We start from the raw sequence: 21,102 nt of genomic DNA on the forward strand, positions 1-21,102 counted from the left end.
TAGTCTAGTCATTAGATGTTATTTCTGCAAACGTTAAGTGGGAGATGTGATACTGATTAGATTTTCCTTTACCGGATTTAAAACTGAGTCCATTTCGATCACATAGACCCGATGGCGTTTTGTTTTTATACAAATTAATATAAAAACATATAGAAACTTCTTGACCAAGGTTCCTTTACAAAAAAAATTCTTTGATAGTAGAAAGAAACGTTTCAAATAATATTGATTTTTATGAAAACCTCTTTTATATATTGGGTCTATAAATATATTCGCGGCTATAACATTATTTAGTTTAAAGTACAAAATGCGTGAAAATATTCATAAACTCAGGACCAATTCACTTTTGCCTTAACTATGGCCTTGAGACGGTCAAAAAACGAATCGCAAGCTGCCCGAATGTGACTTGCCGGTATTTTGACCCACTCACGGACAATGGCTTTCTTCAGCATCTCGAGACTGGTGTATTTTTTACTTCGGACCTTGCTCTCCAAAATGGCCCAGAGAGAATAATCCATTGGATTCGCATCTGGTGGTCGTAATAAAGTTCGGAACGTTGTTTTTCAGTCATTCTTGGTTCACTCGCGCTTTGTGAGACGGTGCTGAGTCTTGTTGAAACGTCCATGATTTGCGACCGAAATGTTTGTTTGACCACGGCTTCAACGCAGCCTTCAGAACACTTTTTCCCTATAATATGTCGCATTTACTTTGACGCCAGGCTCGATGAAAACAATTGGAGAGCATCCATTTGCGGTGACAGCGGCACAAACCATTATTTGTGGCGGGTGCTGCCTTCTGGTGGCCAACCGATGACTTAGATTTTCATATGAACGGTCCAGTAAACCCTATCGTTTTAAGAGTTTACGAATTGCAATGTTCGGAATTTGACCGCTTGCGGCCAAGCGAAGCAACCGCTTCGGTTTCTCAAGTCTTACTTGTTGCTGCTTCGGTGTGAGATCATGGGCCTTTTGGAACTTGTAAAGCTTGACCTTGAGCTCATTTTTCAATATGTGTCGGATGCTGCGGTCGAATATTTTCAGTTCTTTAGCCATTTGATTGGCACTTCGTCGTGGATTTCGCTCAAGTCGCTTCTTTACTTTCCGAACCATCTCACCGCCAGAGTGTATTATAGTCTTGTTCACATAACGGTTGTTTGTAAGTCCTAAAACTAAAAGAGTCAGATATAAGGTTATATATACCAAAGTGATCAGGGTGACGAGTAGAGTTGAAATCCGGATGTCTGTCTGTCCGTCCGTCCGTCTGTCCGTCCGTCGTGCAAGCTGTAACTTGAGTAAAAACTGAGATATCATGATGAAACTTGGTACACGTATTTCTTGGCTCTATAAGAAGGTTAAGTTCGAAGATGGGCAAAATCGGCCCACTGCCACGCCCACAAAATGGCGAAAACCGAAAACCTGTAAACTGTCATAACTAAGCCATAAATAAAGATATTAAAGAAATTTGGCACAAAGGATCGGTTTAGGGAGGGGCATATTTGGACGTAATTTTTTTTGGAAAAGTGGGCGTGGCCCCGCCCCCTACTAAGTTTTTTGTACATATATAGGAAACTACTATAGCTATGTCAACCAAACTCTATAGAGTCGTTTCCTTCAGGCATTTCCATATATAGTTCGAAAATGGAAGAAATCGGATAATAACCACGCCCACCTCCCATACAAAGGTTATGTTGAAAATCACTAAAAGTGCTTTAACCGACTAACAAAAAACGTCAGAAACACAAAATTGCACCCAGGCTTTTCTTTAAAAATTGAAAATGGGCGTGGCGTCGCGCACTTATGGACCAAAAACTATATCTCAGGAACTACTAATCTAATTAATTTTACAGCAAAATAAAAAAAAAATATGTAAATGACGGCTAATGAAATCTCGATTATCACTTTACCATGCGAGAGTATAAAATGTTCGGTGACACCCGAATTTAGCCCTTCTTTACTTGTTTGCGTTCACTTTCGGCAAAACGCTTTTGTACACTTGTGAACAATACTCCGAACAACAAATTAATAAACAGCTGATTCTAGTGCGACAGCTGCGCGAACGATGTGAAGTTGGTTACACTGTGTCAGAGTGCCGGACCCTGTATGATAATATTCAGCATGTTCATTAGATTTATTCAAAATACTGCACATGCGAAATTACAACATGTTCCCGTCTAACTTACAATTTGTGAATTCTATCCCAAAAAACTGTTCTGGCGTGGCGACCAAGAATGGATCAATCAATCAAGTATTTTGATACCCTGTTGTGATGTGTACCGTTTTCCAGTGAGGGTTGTTTTGCATCGACCGGAGCAAATGATAGTCAGAAGGCACATGGTCTGGGTTAAGAGCGGTTAACTTCCAAGCCAAAATTCTCAAAATAGTTTTAACCAGTCTTGCAACATGAAGCTGGACGTTTTTCTAACGAAAAATTATTGCCTTTTGTCTAGTCGTGAATTCCAGGCAATTACTCGTTTCAATTGTGAATTATTGTAGGAAGCGTTTGCCATTAATGGTTCTTCTGCCAAATACACCGCATTACCGTACCGTCATACATATTCGACTTTGCCGTTGCTTTGTTTGATTGATCAGGTTTTACATATGACTTTTTGCGTTTCGGATTGTCGTAAGGGACGACAATTATTTACTTCGTTTTGTACCGTTCAGGTAACATTTCGGTCATGCGTGCTCTTCTTGTGTACAATCCGCATCGAAGTTCTCTTCTTTCTCTTTAAACTTTTTTGTATATCAGGACGTTTTTCGTCTTTCCAGCCAAAATCACCGCATTTAAATCGTGAAAATCACTTTGGCACGTTTGCTCAGTTAGATCATGTTCACCATAAACTCTCACCAAAATATAATGACTTTCGGCGGAGGGTTTCTTCATGATGAAAATACTTTTTCAAACACACAGTTCGACATATTTCAGTAAAAAAATTAATATTGTTTACGTTTCAAATAAATTGCATATTCTGGAAAGTACAAATAGATTTCGAGGTCACCGACTTTTTTTTAAAGATAAAACACATAAACTTCAAAATTAATGTGGAAAGTCGTTTGAAAGAACATTTTTTGGCATTTATTTTTTCAAAATCATCTCTTTCAAATGTTGACCATGGCTACGTCTCAGATGGTTTATCCGTTGAGTCCAACTTTCGATGACGGGTTCGAGCATTTCAACTGGTACGAATGGGCGAATGACACGCGTGATCTTTTGTTCCACGGCATGAATCGAAACGGGATTGTCTTCATAGACTTTAAACTTTACATATTCTCACAGGAAAAAGTCTAACTGTGTGATATCACACAATCTTGGTGGCCAATCGACCGGCCCAAAACGTGAAATTCACTCACCGAAGTGTTCTCTCAATAAATCCATTGATTGAAATGACGCCGTCTTGTTGAAACCAAATGTCGCCGAGATCACGAGCTTCAATTTCAGGCGTCAAATAGTTGGCCATCATGGCGCGATAACGGTCGCAATTGACGTTTACGTTCTCACTGATATCACTCTTTAAGAATTATGGACCGGTGATTTCACTAAAAATTACACAAAATCGTTGTGTTTTCTGGATGAAAAGCAGTTCTTGAATCTTTTCAGGAATCTCGTCTCAAAAGGGGTTAATTTTGATTGTTTTACATACCTATTGAGGCAGAAATAGGCTTCATCGCTAAACAAAAAGTATTTAAAACATTTTTCATAGGATTTTAAATTTCTTTAAACATAACAAATACAATAATACGTAATAGACTATTTAAAAGCGACTTATACACATCTGTTTAGAGCTATCCTCACAAACACATATACATATGCATATGTTGGTGTGTGTGCTTTTGCACTTAAGTATGCTTCCGCAAGCTCGCAAGGCCTTTGCCATTTCTGCCGCTTGAACGGCAAGTTGCCTCTGCTCATAAGTTATCAGTTCACCTAAATAACGTCTTACATGCTCGCGCACACATACACACAACGTGTGTGATCCGTCCACAAGGACATCGCACGCACGCAACGTATTCATGTCAGTCGCAACCTGATTTTCGTGTGCATTCGCCTCGCTTTGCCGCGTTTGTGCTTCATTTGAGCGCATTTTTCTCTTGTGGGCGGAGGAGTAGGGGGCGGGGGAGGCATTTTAGGTCGTTTTACTAAAAATTTTCATTTTGCGCATTTACTTGTTTTTCAATTTGCACACAGCACACACTTAAGCACGTCCATACATACATACACATATGCAATTACATACTTGTATTCCCATATACATATGTATGAATGTATGTATACTTGTTTGTTTGTGTGTGTGTGTGTACTGAACGTGTTCTCATTAAATGAAGTGACTTTCGCCTTCTACTTGGCCTTTTTCCTGATGCCTACAGTGGCGTGAAAAAACAACATTACAACAATGATGAATTTTTCACTCACAGACCTCCACGGGCTCCCGCGACCCCCACTCCTCATTTATAAAAAGTTAATCTGCTGCTATTGTGTATTTCGTTTTCATATTGATTTCTTGCCGCGCTTCTGCTCTACTTATCTACTCCATTATTTATCTACATCCCGTTATTTGTTATTCTCATCACTTCTTCTTCTTTCTTTCTTTCTCTTTTTACAGTCCCAATTTTTGGATGAACTTTTGCAACTGATCGGCAACGATGATTTCCGTGTCAGAGAAAACGCCGCGCTTTGCCTCTGCCGCTTCATTATGCAAAATGCAAAACACAAGCAACAACAACAACAACAACATTCCAACAACCCAACATACGATTCGTCGAATACAATTGAAAATTCGGGCGTTGCGCCTTTCGGTTTTGGTTTTGATGTTGCTGCTGGCAGTGCCGCGGGCGCTGTTGCGTCTGGTGACGACAAATCGCTCTCGCCGGCCACCTATGAGACTAATTTCAATTTGCTGTGGGACTTTTTCGACTATCGTCTGTTTAGCGGTCTGCCATTGCCGTTACGTAATTTATTCAGAGCCACGTCAACGCCAACATTGCCGGCGACGACAACTGCCACAGAAGTCACAACAGCAGCGGCTGCGTTGTCGCTCCATAGTAACGGTGATTTTTACGGCGCGATGCCACAACGCCATCGCGCGGAAGAGGAGAAATTGTTGGCCAAAGTTTTGTATCGCATGACAAATAAACTGATGGAGCTCGAGGATAAAAATGCACAGGTGAGTGAGTGTCTGTGTCAGGTGGCTGACAGTTGCCCAGTGGGAAACGCTTTTACGCGAAAGATTCTTCTAATTCTTCGAAATTTTTTGCAATAGCTTGGAGATACCTTAACGGCATTCTAATTCATAATTTTAAGGGGTGAGTTAGGTTGGAAACTTCAGATCCTTTACCCTTATATTTTATGCTTCTATGAAAAGTAGTAAGAAATAATTCTATAAATTTCCCATTGAAGCCATAGTCAAAACCTATCCTAATGTTTTCTTACTTCGAACTCCGGTGGCATTCTCCGAAATTTAACCAAATTTTTTCTTCACTTTTTACTTCGGAGGTCGCCGGAATTCCTCAATTTGTCTTTGGTTCTTAAAAGTGTAATCTAATAAGGGAAACAATTACGAGCTGGCCTATCGTAAATATTATAATACTAATTTGTATTTTTTTTGATTTGTTAATTTTAATGGGACAATACTTTTTTCGTTGTTATTTTTGACAGTTGACAGCTGTTCCTTGTTTTATACTCAATTTTATATGCCATTTCTTACTACGGGACAACGTTTGCCGTTTATTACCAATATAATGGTTCGCACAGTGGGGTATTTGTCCCTGAAACTGTAGATCAATTCAAACGTACATTTCATTGAACAAATTTGGGTTGATTTATATTATTTTCATCGTTTTTACTAAAAAAAGTCAATTCCGAAAACAGCTTAGTGAGAATTTGTTTTTTTTACGAAGACTTACATAGTAAGAGCAAATAAACTAAAAGTTATGTTGCTATTCTTCTATTTTTATGATTATACATTATTACTACGGTTTTAAGCATCAAGAATAACAAACTAATAATAATCACTGTCTCTACTACTATGATCATCAGTATCTGTACTATCAGATTCATCATTATCATCATCAAGAAGATTTGCTGGAGGAGCTGCTGATTTCAAAAGTTCCAAAGCTGTTTGCGGCAAGCTCTTAGATTTTTTTGCGGGTAATTTTGTTTTACTTAAAATCAATGGATCTGAAGTAACTAAAAATCTCTTTAATATATCCTCGTTACATTTTGTTCGACTACTTTTGCGAGAAAAATGCTCCCTGTATCTTTTAAAATCTTTATTTCGAGCTTCTTGTGCTTACTCTGATGGTTGGCCAATTGGAAGCAAAGCGTGTGCTATAATTTCCGGTCCATGGATAAAGAATTTATGTAAAGTTGGAGTCATGTTATACCAGGGATAACATTGTACAAAGTATCGGGCAGTGTTTTGTGCAAAATCACGAAACTTCTCTATATCTATTTCATATCCCGAAGTAACCACCAATGCAGATAGTTCTGCATTTTGGAAGAAACGTCTGGCTGTATTTCCATCATTACTATTTCCACATCTAGGTTTTGGTTGATCAATGATTAATCCAGCTTTTTCTCTAAATTCCTTTATTATTCGGTTTTTATTTTCATTTACGACTTTTTTTATCACTTTCTGGTCTGGCTTGCCATTTCTTTATTGGTAACTTATATGACAAGTGAAGAAGGCATTCGAAAAACCTTATCCATCCGTGTAATGTATTTAGATAGCCCAAATTGTAAATTTTCTATTTTTACCTCCTTTTCGATCATTTTGTCAATTAAATTAAATTTTCTACTCATTCCGCCACACAAGTAGTACTTTTGGGTAGAGGATGTTTCTGTTAAGGCATTGCAAACTTTTCCGTCTACCATTGATAAAATTAAAGTGTGTCTCACTTCTACAAAGTTATCGCCATACGGTACAATAGAGCAAGAAATATCCCTTATATCCTCTTCTACTCTATTTTTTTCTGCTGACTCGTGAAAACTTTGTATATATTTAGAAGCCCTTGATGGAGATGCAATTGTCAATTCATGGACAAGCTTTAATGCCTCAAGATTTCCTGAAGCTCTTAAATTTACCTGTGTAGCGAAAGCCAACATGGAAAGTGCAGTTTTTTCCCGTAGATCTTTAGTTTTTTTATATTTAGTGCGTTGCTCAGATAATTCAAAGGATGTCTCTTTCCGACCACGTTTTTTTCCTCGGGAGCTAATAAAAGCAATGCCCGAATCTAACCAACTACGATTTGCTCTGAAAAAACGCTCTTCTACTCTGTGCGATCGTGTCCAACGAGACTTAAAGTCCACGAAAAACATTCTCACTCGGTTATCAAATTCATCCATATTGTCTTAAATCGTTTTTTCAACTCATCTTTTAAATATTGGAATCTTTCTTGAAAGTTTTGGCAACTTGAGTTCCGCATAATATCATATAGGGTATGGCGTGTTATAAAAAGCGAATTAGAATTTACTCCTAAAATGAAAAACTATTTTTTTAAAGAAAACCCGAATTAAGTTGCATTCCCTTCCACCATCTTTCGTTTGTAAACACTGCTGTTATCTACGTGACATGTAGGTTGCTGACAATATTATTACAAGAACAGTCACATACATGCATGTAAAGAAGTTCCGTTCTTTATTACATATGATTCATAAAGAAAACAAATTACCTGCAATAAGAACAACAACAAATAACATTAAATGACTTCGGTATGAACATTTTTCCATACTTTAGTAAGCATGTTCTTATATTATTGCAATGAGTTTATGATGAAAAGTTGAATATTTTAAAAAAGGCACAAAAGGGCAACTTTTTTTTTTTGAATATTAGTCCAATATGCACAGATTATGGTAAATGCAAAATTATAATATACACTCACGCACATGTACATATGTAGATATAAACATGAAAAATACCAATTTTTTTAAGGTTTAAAACAAAAATCAATTAAAAATATAAACACACTTTTTTTCAAACCCAAATATACAATATAAACACTTGAACTACCTGAGGTTGAATGTTCCATATTAACTTTAAATCTTTCTTTGGAAATTATTACGAAAAAATACTCTAGTCACCGACGAAATTACACAAATCACCTCTTGCTAACAAACTTGTTATAAATAGTCAACTTTGTGAGCTTAGTGTTCGAAAACAGTTAAGGAAAGAACAAAAATACTTTAAATTAGTGATGTGAAATATTGTCTAATTTTACGTGGTACCAAATACATTAAACATATTTCCATTTCATTTTTTGAATTAATTCGCTAAATCAGTGTGAAATAACCCAGTGTGGTTCGGTTTGCACGGCACATCGGGCTCTGCGTCCAATATTCGGTTGACATAATCGCCCAGCAGAGTCGGTAATTCGAGTATACCTTAATACCTCGTTTACTTTAGTTCATATTGTGCATCGTTAGAGATGTCGTACAGTGCTCACCAAAGACGTTTTACTGCTGTGATACAAAATATCGAAAAATACCCGAATGAGCACAGTTTTTTCTTCTTCCACTTTATAGAAGATTTTGCGGGCTTACAAAACCCAACTCTTGCAGGAGTTGAAGCCGAAGCCGTCATAACATCAAGAAATCACTGTTTGGTGTGCTCTGTAGGCAGAGGAAGTCATTCGTCCATTTTTCTTCAAAAATGGACCCGACGAGAATGCTACAGTCAATGGAGAACGATAAAGCGTTTCCTAACTTTTTTGTGCCTGAATTGGAAGATTGGTTCCAACAAGACGGCGCTACATGCCACACAGTTAATGAAACAATAAATTGAGTGAAGGAAACTTTTGTCGCATTATTGCTGACATTCGGCATCAATTGCTGCAAAAAGTGGTTTGAAAATTGGGCATCTCGAATGGAATTTATTCGAGCCAGCCGCTGAAATCACTTTCCCGAAAACCCATTTTAAAATTGCAAACCCTAATTTTTGTAGTAAAGATAAATTCTTAGTCGTAACATTAAATTATATGGGTTTTATTTCTTCATGAGAAGCGCTTATCTAAAAAAAGCCCTTTCTTAACCTAACGTCAGGTTTCTGAAATTTATCCGAGGATATAAGTTGGTCACTTTAAACCTGCAGTAATTTTACTTCAAGAGTTCAAGAGTTCATTGTTTTCATTGTGAAAATATTAGTTCGGGGTCACCGGTAAGCGCACAGCTGTCCAAAAGCTATGAAACTAAATTGGAACAACTTGGATAGTTGACCTTGATAACTGTAACATTTACCCATCTTTTTGAGAATTTGTGGATTCCACTCTGTTCTTATGTGAATCGTTTTCTAGAGAGAACGTTCTGCATTGAACGAAAAATATGACAGACAGAAGGTCAGAGATCTGGGCTATAAAGCAGGTGAGATAAAGCTTTCCAGTCGCTGTTCTAGTAGTTATTAACCAGTCTTCCAAACTTGAGACCGAACGTTATTGGCTTGGAATGAAATTGCTTCCTTGCTGTATTCAGCCTTGTGAAATGGCTGCTTGAGTGACCCCCAAAGATTCTGTGTCTTCTTTATTTTACAAATTTTTGGCCGCTCAGAACTTTCTTCGTCTTAAGATGTAATAAAGTCTTCGAAACATTTTTCTTAAACACTTTTTGGGATGGCCTTCCGCTTCATTAGCGAATTTTGTTTTATTCCTTCGATCGACAGAGCGGCAATTTAAATTTGGGGAACAAGAAAAATTGCACGTACTCAAATCTAGTGAATACGGTGGTTAATCGATGGCATTCATTGAGGTTTTGGCCTAAAATTCGGTCACAATCGTAGCTCCATGCGTTGGTGCAATCTCATCGTGTAAAATCCATTAATTGTTCTTCCACAATTCCGACCGTTTTCGACGGTTGCTGTCACGCAAACGCCCCAATGCAGCCAAATATAACTCCTTACTGACCATCTGTCCCTCCGAAACAAATTCATGATGCACTAAACTGCGAAAATTGAAGAAAATAGCCACCAAAATCATTCGAACGGACTCGCGAGAGATGTTGAGCTCGCTTGCATCTCTCTAACACTTGCCCGATTTTCAAGCTCCATATCCTTCAATGTTTTTATTATTTTCATCAGTTGAAGAGGTCGAGACATGTGTTCTATGATCTCTCGACCGTCTTTGAAGGCTTTGTACCACTCGTAGGCTTATGTTTTTAATAAAACTGAATTACGTGGTTTGACAACTAGGTAATGAGACTGATTTTATTACCGCGCTTGTGGTAAACCTGTGACCTTGTGACCCTTTCTCTTTTTCCGCCATATCTCCCCCCTCTCCATTGATATATGTACCATCGCTTTAGCTTGTTTAGTTCGCCTGCTGCGTCAAATTGAGTTGGTGTGCTCGTCACGAAAATGAAAAAACGAAATCAAGAGCAACGCGTCGCGTTAAAATTTTGCGCCAGATTGGGCGAAACAGCTTCGGAAACGTACGCTCAAATTGTAAGAGTGTATGGTGATAGTGCTCTTAGTCGTGCCCAGGTGTTTCGATGGCACAAAGAGTTTAAGGAGGGGCGTGAAAGCGTGGAAGACGAGGCGCGGAGTGGGAGACCAGTCGAGGTGCGGACTGACGCGAATGCGCAGCGTAAAATCGACCACAAATAATTCGCGCTGGAATCGCTGTATAGCTGCCCAAGGGTACTACTTTGAAGGGAATGGCAGAGTTTTAGAATAATTTTCAAATATACGGTTTTTATGGAATCAGTCTCATTACTTAATTGTCATACCTCGTAAGTAAGCCTTTTTCAACATTTGCAACAATTCCGCAAATGAAATGGTTTAGAAAAGCAAAATTTGAGACAAATTATTTATTCGATATTTTTATCTATTGAAAAAATCTCTACACACTACTGAGGTGTGCCGACTTAGCAAAATATATTTTTTTGGAATATCTTTTACCCGGGGAATTAAGATTACAATTTATAGACCCAATACAAAATGTCCACATGGGTGCCTTTTTGTAGGGTAATGTTTACATTTCTGTCTACTTATAACATAGCTTCGAAGCCATCACTGAAAAAACTCCAAAAATGTAAATATTTTAAAGTAGATGAGCGGGGAGCACCAACATATTATTTTAAAGCACTACACATGGTTTGCATAACTGTTTACTTGATTTATTTTATGTAAAAAATGTTGGCATACGAGTAAAACGGCGCGAACACAACAAAATAATAAATAAATCGTAACTTTTTGCGCCACTGAAATGATTTGCATATTTTGAGGCTACAATTACTGCCGAATTGCTTGCAATTCACACAGTGATTTATCACTTGTTCATACACACTTGACCGCTTGTAAATAAAATAATGCAACTAAATAAATTCAACATAAAGTTTATAACTGTAAATATACCTAGGTGTATAATAGAACGTAAAATTGCTTAAATTCCAAAAGCGCCAAAAGATATGCAACGATTTTCGAAATAATTTAAATTTCATTTAGTTCCGCGCGCACTCTCTGTCTATGTTATGCTGTGCTGTTTGCGCCGACTAAATATTTAATAGAATTTGCGAGTACCCTAAGCATTCCCATACGCACACACATACACATTCTTCTATTTGTAGTCATACTCCAATGCCCACCGCTCAATTTCTCCAATTCTATATTTACTTACATGCAACCAACGAATCGATCTGCACTTCGGCGCTCAACAGTTCGGCATAATTTACACATTGAAAATGTTGCTGCAAGATTTTAATTTCATTGATTACCAGCGCGCATGGACGGAATTTAATTTCATTGAAATCTGCCAGAGATTCTCCTACCACAATTATGCCACGGCTGTGGACTTGGCTTGCCAGAATGATTTGATTGATGTTACCGGCAAACTAATGGCAGGTAAGTGCTGCAATTTCACCAAAAACAAATATGAATACATATACATACATACATATTTACTTATATATATCTAAACATATATGCATATAGATGCCTCTGTATGCCAAGCAAAACCAAATGTGTGTTAGTGCAGATTAGTAACTGTCAGACGCAACTGCCAAGATTACGCTCTTGGTTGATGCGTGCGTGTGTGTGTGTGTAGTCTGTATTTACATACACATATACAGTGTATGTAAGATGTTAGCTCTCGTATAGATTTATTATGCTTGCGAGATATGCTTAGGTTAATGCTTATAGCAGCAATATTTGGCAGCTGGCTTTCTTGCTGCCAACATCCATCATTGATTTGCCTCAAAATGTACGTTAGTAACGGTTGCAAGCAGTCAATTTGTCAAAATGTCAATGAGTAGGTCACTACGCGCAATCTTCAAACCCTGTCAAAAAAGCCGTTAGGTTCGATAAACTTGTAAGTGTCCGGCTAGTTGCTAAGGCGGATGCGACTAATGGCATGTGTGATCCATTTGTATGGATCTCTTTGTTGTACCGTACCCTAAGGAGAGACTGATAATCGTCCACTTGTGCTCGCTATTCATCGAAAAGTTGAAAACTTCTAGCGTACATTTTCTTTACATGTTCAGGTGTCAGTAAGACAAAGAACCGCCCGAAGTAATGAAAACATTGGCAAGTGTTGCTAAAGACCTGAAGACCGCAATTTGCCGATATCCAAGCCGTTCTCAAGAATTGGAACTGTCTCAAAGCAGAACCTGGCGGAGAATGGATTTCCGCTTGCATTTGTATGAAATTGTTCTCACTTAAGAACTGAAGCCATTGGACCACTCCAAACGACGTGAATTTGCTGATATTGACTTGGAACATTACATTCCCCTAATTTGGGTTCTGGTCTAGTGGAATCATCGGTCCGTACGTATTTCGAAATGAAGCTAGATAGATACAGATCGATGATAACCAACCTTTTATTGCGGCAATTGGAAGAAGTTGACGCACGTGCAACAACCGAATTATTGTAAGAAAAGTTTGGAGATTGGATTATTTCAAGAAATTGTGACATTGAATGGCCTCCAAACAGTTGTAATCTAATGCCATTAGACTACTTCTTGTGATGTTATTTGAAGTCATTGGTCTTCAAATCAGTAAACCAGACTCACTTCAAAGTTTAGAAGTGGAAAAAGTAATCGGAAATTGTGTTCATCGAATTCTTTCCTGCAAAAAAGGTCACAGCAAGTTTCAAATTTAAGAGGGAATGATTATTATCATACTAAAGAACATTCTTTGGCATTTATTCTTTAAAGCTTATCTCTATCAAATGTTGGACGCGGTTACGTGTCAGATGGTCCGTCCGTTGAGTCCAATTTTTAATGACTTATTCGAGCATTTCATCTGTTAACTGCCGTATGACAGGCGTGGTGTTTTTCTCCAAGGCCCGAATCGAAATGGGATTATCCGTATAGACTTCAGACTTTACATATCTTCTCAGGTAAAAGTCAAACGATTTGATATCACACGATCTTGGTGGTCAATCGACCGGCCCAAAACTTGAAATTATGTATCTGCTCACCGCAGTGAGTCTCAATAAATCCATTGATTGGTGCAATGTTTGGCAAGTGGCGCCGTCTTGTTGAAACCAAATGTAGCCGAGATCAAAAGCTTTAATTTCAGGCATCAAATTGTCGGTTATTATTAAATTGGCAGCTCTTGAATCTCTTCAGGTTGCTTTTCGTCCGATATGCGGCAATTTTGCTTATTTCCATACCATTGAGCCAGAAATGGGCCACATCGCTGAACAAAATTTAGCTCGAAAACACCGGATCTTTTTGGAATTATTCCAGGTGTTTTGAGTTATTCTAGGTTTTCTGCTAAGTTTCTGCGAACGACGCCGAATCGACTCTCCACAGTATATGTGTACACTATCGGCTGAAATAGTTTCTTCACTGCGTGCTGTACATACATGGTCTATTCGTTGTCCAATAATGAATGCTGGGTCTCAAGATGAGTGACGGTGTTGCGAATAGTACGCTCAGTAGGCGAATAGTAGGCGAATTTGTAAACGTTGTCCAGCCGTAAGTCTTTCCATGATGTAATACATAACAATATTGAACAAACGTAACATGGCAGCTTGACGCGACTCACCTGTGCTCTGTCAAAGAAAGGTTAACGAAAAAAGTACTTTCACTTAGATCACCCTCTATGTTTTGACAAGAAAGCAGGGCTTTAGTATAGTGAGCAAAGTTGTGGCGAATCAGACGTCATGAAAGATGCCATGGAAAATTTATCAAATTTGATTTGACCACACCATTCAATTAGTCATAATGATTTTATAATGAATTTCTAGGAGTATAGATATTTGTAATTTTAAAATTTGTTCATTTTATTTCAGTGCATTTTAAATATTAATTTAATTAAGAAGTTTTTAATAATCAAAAAATTTAAAAATCAGTTCGCCAAAATTCTATGAAGTCATTTAGAGAAAAAAGTTCACAGCAATGAGTCTCACTTTTAATTAGTATTACTGAAATAAATTGAAAACAATGAAAACGTGAAATATGAAAACCTTTGTCTGTGAATTATATTGAAATTGATTATATTATAAACACATTAAATATACATGTGTTAGTGTGCGCATAAAGTTCGAACAAATCATTTAACGTGAATTGCAAATAAAAAACAATTTAAAGCCACCTTTAATGCATGTTTTATAAACAGATGGCTGTTGCAATATTTTCACTTGCAGTGACCTGTAGTCAAATTGGATCAAGTCGCCTATTAATGGTTCCACGAAGTGAATTGATACGCTATACGAATCGGTTTTTTATGTTTGTGTATAAGTTGGATGGTATATGTATATAGAATAATTCAATTGGTGATATATTATATATTATTATTATGAAACGAAAATTAAATACGTCCATATATAATATAAAGTAATCAGTTAGAGGCAAACGCAGGCATACAATATAAAATAAAAAAAAACAACGTTAACTTCGGCTGCATCATACACTTCACAGGTGCTTTTCTGATAGCATTTTTATGTTATATCTAAATCTGAAAACTGAATAATACTCAAGTAGTATAGTAGTTGACAGCTTGGGCGATCGGAAAAAATTCGGAGTGCACCACAACTCGATAAACGAAGAAAACTGGCAACATAACCTTGATTTTTGACCTGCTTTGACGTTGTTTTTCGTGCAACCTTCGGCTTTTTGTCTGAGTCGCATGCATAGATCCAAGGCTCATCGTCAGCTCTATTATACGTTTAGATTTACAGGGAGTGAAAAAATGGGAAATATTTTACACAACATTCTAAACAACTTTGCTAAAGAAAGCATGACTTTAAAACCGCTTTGCAGTCAAAGACTTTTTTGCTGAAGTTTAAGTTTTCGGGATTATAAGAATTTCTTCGTCAGGTTTTGAGTTAACTGAATGAGTACATGGGTGCTTTTTGGGATTATTTTGAGATGTACTATACATAATCGAATTTGACTGAGCTTTGGATTGGAGCATAAAAACATCGTATATTAAAACTCTATACATTTTCCAAATTATTAGTATCAGAACCAAGCTTTGTGCGATTTGCCCTTGGTCACACAAACATTGCGAAAAGACTCAATTGTCTACCGAAAAACCATTACCAGAAATGTTTAAAATATTGAAATAGGTCTTTTAAGGGGTTATATCTACTTGTAATAAATAAAAATAATATATATTGGGTAGTCGAAAAAGTCTTTTCATATTTTGTCAATAGATGTCGTTACAGTCGTATATCTCCAGTGCTACTAATCACATTATGTCATTTTAAGCTTCATTTAACTAAAAAAAAATCTTGAAAAAAGTTACAGCTGTTCAAAAATGAGTGAAAATAATGAAGAAAAATATATATATAATACTAGAGGACCCGCTTACGTTTTACTGTGGCTGATACATAGATAGTACTACTAATACCATCTATATGATTTCTATTAGTTAGATTATAAGTATTAGTTAAGGAATAATCGGATTTTTGATGAAGCAACAAAAATGAATAAAAATACTATTGAATTTGGGCTGTGCATCAGTGAAATCAATCGAGTCCAATCGATTGTCAGCCTGGCGGACTGCATATTAAGAAACGGTTCTCAAGCGTGGAAAGACAAAAAAATCGGCTGGGAAGGTTATGGCATCAGTCTTTTGGGATGCCCGTAGTATATTATTCATCGAATGATAAATGAGCCAGTTTTAATTCATTGTATTGTGTATTTGATTGCAGTTCTATTCTACCATTCCCAATATTTAGCAATTTTATTATTTTTCAAGAAGAATCAGTTTCAAATTGTACGCATATACATATGTATTCATCGTTCCCGTTTAAATATTGCATTGCTCTGTGCAATGCCTCGAAAAGATTTCTGTATATCTCAAATTTTTTATCAACACTTCAGTTATGTCGCTATTTTTTTATGCCAGACCTTTTGCAATTTTAAATTGGCTGTCAAGATACCTCCTTCAATAGTTAGCAGGTATGAAAAAAATGTTATAGCTACTCATAGATGTATTGAATCACCCATATTATTACTTAAGAACGAACCACTCTGTCCACAATATAAAAACTTGATCTACAGATGTCGCCTTTTACTTTGGCATCGTTTTCTTTAATGCACGTTTATGCCAATTTAAGGTTTGGATACTGCGATGGTAGCGCCGTCTATCGGTCAAACATTCCAAAATTAATAATTGATTAAAAATGAAAAAAATAATTTAAAAAACATTTTCCAGTGGACCAAATTGTAAATCTAAACCATTCTCGAATCTGCTTGAACATACACACAAGATTTCATCAAAATCGGTCCATCCGTTTAGGAGCAGTTCAAATGCAAACACACGGTCAGAAGATTTATATATATAAAGATTTTGAAATTTTCGTATAAAAAGGGAAGAATGCCACTTAAGCCACTAATAAAATTTGTGAAGTATACGGAGACGAAGGCTGTATCAGTTCGTGTTCGCAAAAACAGTTTTTTTTTTGACAAAAAATTTATACCTTAAAGAGTTTCAAAAATCATATCCTACAAGGTTGTGTAAAAATCTAAAGTCGACTGGTCCAGGGACGGTGAAAAAAAGCTTTCAAAGTTTTGAAAGCCGATTGCACTAAGTTCATCTATTTGCCGGATTTTCGGAGAATATGAAGTGGTGTGCTATGAAAGGTAACAATATTTTTGTTGTAACACGAAAATATAATTTTAATTATTTCTTATTCGATAAGATAAAATGTTGGTTCACAAACTGTCGCAAATTGTGCGTGAATATAAAAAATTTTGAAATTCTGCTAACTTTTAGCCTAATTTTCCGCATTTCAGTGCTTTTAAACGAACAAAGCGCCATCAAATATTTATATTTGCCTAATTAAATAAATATTTAATGGAAAAGCCAAAACAAATAATGGGCGTGCATTCGCTTTTAATGCGACCCGGGCAAACATAGAAAGCGGATACGCACACACATACAAAAAAAAATTAAATTCAAATTTTCACTAAGCTCTTCCTTATGAAGTTTGGTTTTCCCATCCGAAATTCTCTGTGTGGAGATTTTCAAGTGAAAATTTATAAGTAGAGCTGAATAGGCGGCTAAGCCCATGGGCAGGCTCGAGCTGTGTGCCAAATATAAAGTGGACCTCACGAGTGTAAGCCTAAATGTTACAGTGTTGTCCTAAATAACCGGAAGTAGGTGCATTGTACCGCAACACACACTCCCGCATACATTTGCATATGTATCACAATAAATGTCTATATGTAGTTGTTGTTCTTGTATGTTTTTGCACTGGCCAATATTCGCTTAATTCGCTGGCAATTGCTTTACATGAGGGGCCCTCATACATTTGTTAGTGCTGTTCACCACGCTACCAAGCGCTCGTTCTCTGGCCCCTCCTACTTGGCATCCCCTCCGTTGGACCGCACATATGTCAGCTGGTAATGAAATAATAATAATTTATGCCGCTTTTATGAAGTTGCGAAAATTATATTTGAATTATTGCCTCTCTGTGTACGCGATGTTTACAAATACACGCACAAAAGAGCGAAATAATATGCGAGGCATACATATACATACATTTAGTGGTATATGTGTGTCTGTGCACAAAAGCGGGAAAGTGACTTAAAAATGCATAAATAAAAATTAAAATCCGACTGCCAGTGAAAATTCCTGTATTTTTTGTATGTATGCCAGTATATATATATATATATGTAAAAAAAAGCAAAACACAAAAAGAGAAATATCATAAATAACAAATCATTTATGTATACCTATTATATAATATTAATTTATTTATTTATTATAATATGACTTGCAAATAAATTTACAAACATACTGGAAAAAAAAAGAAAGGAAACTGGCTGCCTAGGCCTTCGTCCCATTTTGTATAGATACATATAAATTTACTTATATGAATATTACAATTCTAAATTAATTTTAACAGTATAGCAGGTAGATGTTTTCTTATATTTACATAGTCTAGTGTCGCTATAGCGGTATGCAAATCAATATTTTGCGATGTGTCATTGTAACAGTTTATTAGGTGTTGCATGGTCAGGATATCATTACAGTTCATGCAAAGTGGTGGTGATTCTTTTGAAAGCAAATATCCATGCGTTAGTTTTGTATGGCCGAGTTTAAGTCTCATCGAAACAAGTTGCTGGTGTTTTGTCTTAAAATTCGATTTGCTGCCATGTTGTTGCGATAACTGATGCATAGTTTTATAATGAGCATTAATTTTGTTTTGATAATTAGAGACACGTTGATTTTTAATGAAGTTTCCGAGGCACCTTTTAATATCTTTTTCAGTGTAGTTGTTTATTAAAAAAGTAGGATGAGTATGTGCGTCTTTTGCTAATTGATCGGCATTTTCATTACCCGTAATATTTACATGCGCTGGCGTATATAAAACTTTTATATTTTTGCCACGTATGAGAGTCTCTTTAACCCTACGCGTGAGAATATCGCTAATTTTTGCCGATTTTAAAGCGTTTATTGATGAGAGACTATCGGTACATATTATTAGCTTACAGCCTTTGGGTTTTAATTTTGCAGCTTCTTCAATTGCTGTAATTTCCGATTAGAATATAGCGGTGTAGAAAGGCAAAAGTCCATTTTTGATTAATTCCTTAGATTCTGTTGTAATAGCAAAAGTGTTTTCAACTTTTTTTGAACCATCACAGTACCAAATTAGCCAGTTCTTTTGCTTCCATTTTTGCACTTCCTCAGCATGTAGTTGCCTTAAAGTAAGTGGGTTCGTGCTATTTTTGGTAAAACCACTGGAGATGAAAAGATATTCTGCAGAATTCCAGGGAGGACTGAATACCTTGTAAGTTTTTAGTTTCGAAAAATCTATATCCATCTTCTTAGCCATTTTGAAGATTTCCGTGACTGTCGAATTAATTTTTGGGTATCTTTTCGAGTGAGCTAGAGCTTTAAAGTCTGAGTACAGGATGTTATCTGAGTTTTGTATACAGTTGTATATTTTATTTCCAGTTAATTTAAAAATGCAGTCTTCAATAGTAGGGAGTTTCAGTTCAAAGAGTATGTTTGCAATTGGAGTTGTTCGAAACGCGAGACTAATTATGCGCGCTGCCATGTGGTAATATTTTTTGATTTTCTGCAGACCATATATAATAAGGCCATAGTAGATTTTCCCCAATATCAAAGCTTTCATAATATTTAATAGAGACTTCGTATGTGCACCACTTTTCATGCTGCATATGATTTTTAATAGATTTATTCGTTTTGAAAGGTCTTGACATAGGTCTTCAATTTGGTATTTCCAAGTCAGTTTTTGATCGAAGGTTATTCCAAGGATTTTAAGATAGCGCACACTTTCTATTATATGATTTTGAAATACTGGATCTGGAAGATTGCAGTTCCGCTTCCTGCATACATGTAGGTGCTTACACTTTTCAAAGTTAACAGATGCACCCGATGTTAAAGACCAATTTGTAAATAAAGTAGACAAATTTTCCAAATCATTAATGTAAGTGTTTACATCATTAATCTTCGAAACAAAATAGAGGTCATCTGCGTATAAATAGTGGGATATGTTATTAACTTTTCCCATTAAAGCATTTATTTTTTCAAATGCAATTAGAAATAACGTCACCGATAGGGGAGAACCCTGTGGTACTCCATTTTCTAATTTTTTTAAATTTGATTTATAACCGTTTACGTTGACCATAAATGTTCTATTTGATAAAAAAGCTTTTGTATAGTTGTAGATTTTTGGACCAACTTTCCACTGATCAAGTTGATTGAGTATAGAGTGAACACCTATACGATCAAAGGCTTTTGTAAAATCAACACTTATAACAGAGCAGTGATTTCGAGTTGACAAATTACTCGCTAGGAAGTGGTCTAAGTAGATTATTGCCTCTATCGTACCTGACCTAGGTTTAAAAGCAGTTTGTTTTTTACTTATCAAATTGTTTTGAAATAAAAAAAATTGTATACGTTTCGATATTATTTTTTCCAACAGTTTGCTTAAACATGATAAAAGCGAGATAGGACGGTAATTTTTGTAGTCATCTTTCTTATTCATATTCTTTGGAATACAAATGACGTTTGAATTTTTCCAAGAGTGGGGAAACACACCAGTCATGACGATTAAATTATACAAATTAATTAAACGAATTTTTAGTACCAGAGGAGCATTTTTAATCATTGCATAGGTGATTCTGTCCGGGCCGGGACAATTCTCTTTAGTATTTTTAAGATTATTTTCCAGTTCAAACAGTGTAATTTCTTCTTCAAGACTTCTAGCAGACTTTGAAATTTTATTCACCTTGTATACCGATTTGAGGACACGATTTTTTTCAGAAATGTATTCACTTGAAAATTGTTCATCTGCAGAAGCCGATGCAAAATAAGTGGCAAATATTTCTGCAATTTGGAGTACATTTGTTATAATTCCAGTAGAAGATTTAAGTGAGTGAATATAACAAGAGGTGGGATTATCTTTAAAAGCTCTTACTGTTCGCCAAACCTTTTGTGTTGGAGTGTTTGGGCTGATATGCGCCGTAAATTGTTCAAAAGAGCTAGTTTTGGTCTCTTTTACTTTTTTGCGAAAAAGAGCATTACATTTCTTATAATTAAGCAAATTCTGTAAGGTTAAGTTGTTTTTTAGAGCATGCCAGTACTTCATTTTCTCGTTTCTAAGTTCTTGCAGCTCTTTTGTCCACCAACAGGTACTACGTCTCTTCCTGTATGGTTTAGATTGCGGAATACTTACATTGGCTGCTCGCCTAATAGCT

General features: G+C 36.3%; 1 protein-coding gene across 4 annotated transcripts in view; it reads left to right on the top strand.

Annotated features, from left to right (window-relative positions):
- The window catches only part of LOC105226425 (uncharacterized), a 206,607-nt gene that overhangs the window by 44,424 nt on the left and 141,081 nt on the right, over positions 1–21,102 (top strand). For all 4 annotated transcript variants that reach the window (XR_007422007.1, XM_049450349.1, XM_049450350.1 and 1 more), the window contains 2 exons: positions 4,598–5,158; positions 11,635–11,818. Coding sequence is in view for 3 of the 4 variants with exons in the window: in XM_049450349.1 (XP_049306306.1) it covers positions 4,598–5,158; positions 11,635–11,818 (745 nt within the window). In the remaining variant the exon portion in view is untranslated. The remainder of the gene's footprint in view (positions 1–4,597; positions 5,159–11,634; positions 11,819–21,102) is intronic.

This window comes from Bactrocera dorsalis, chromosome 2 (assembly GCF_023373825.1).
Source record: "Bactrocera dorsalis isolate Fly_Bdor chromosome 2, ASM2337382v1, whole genome shotgun sequence".
Lineage (NCBI taxonomy): Eukaryota > Metazoa > Arthropoda > Insecta > Diptera > Tephritidae > Bactrocera > Bactrocera dorsalis.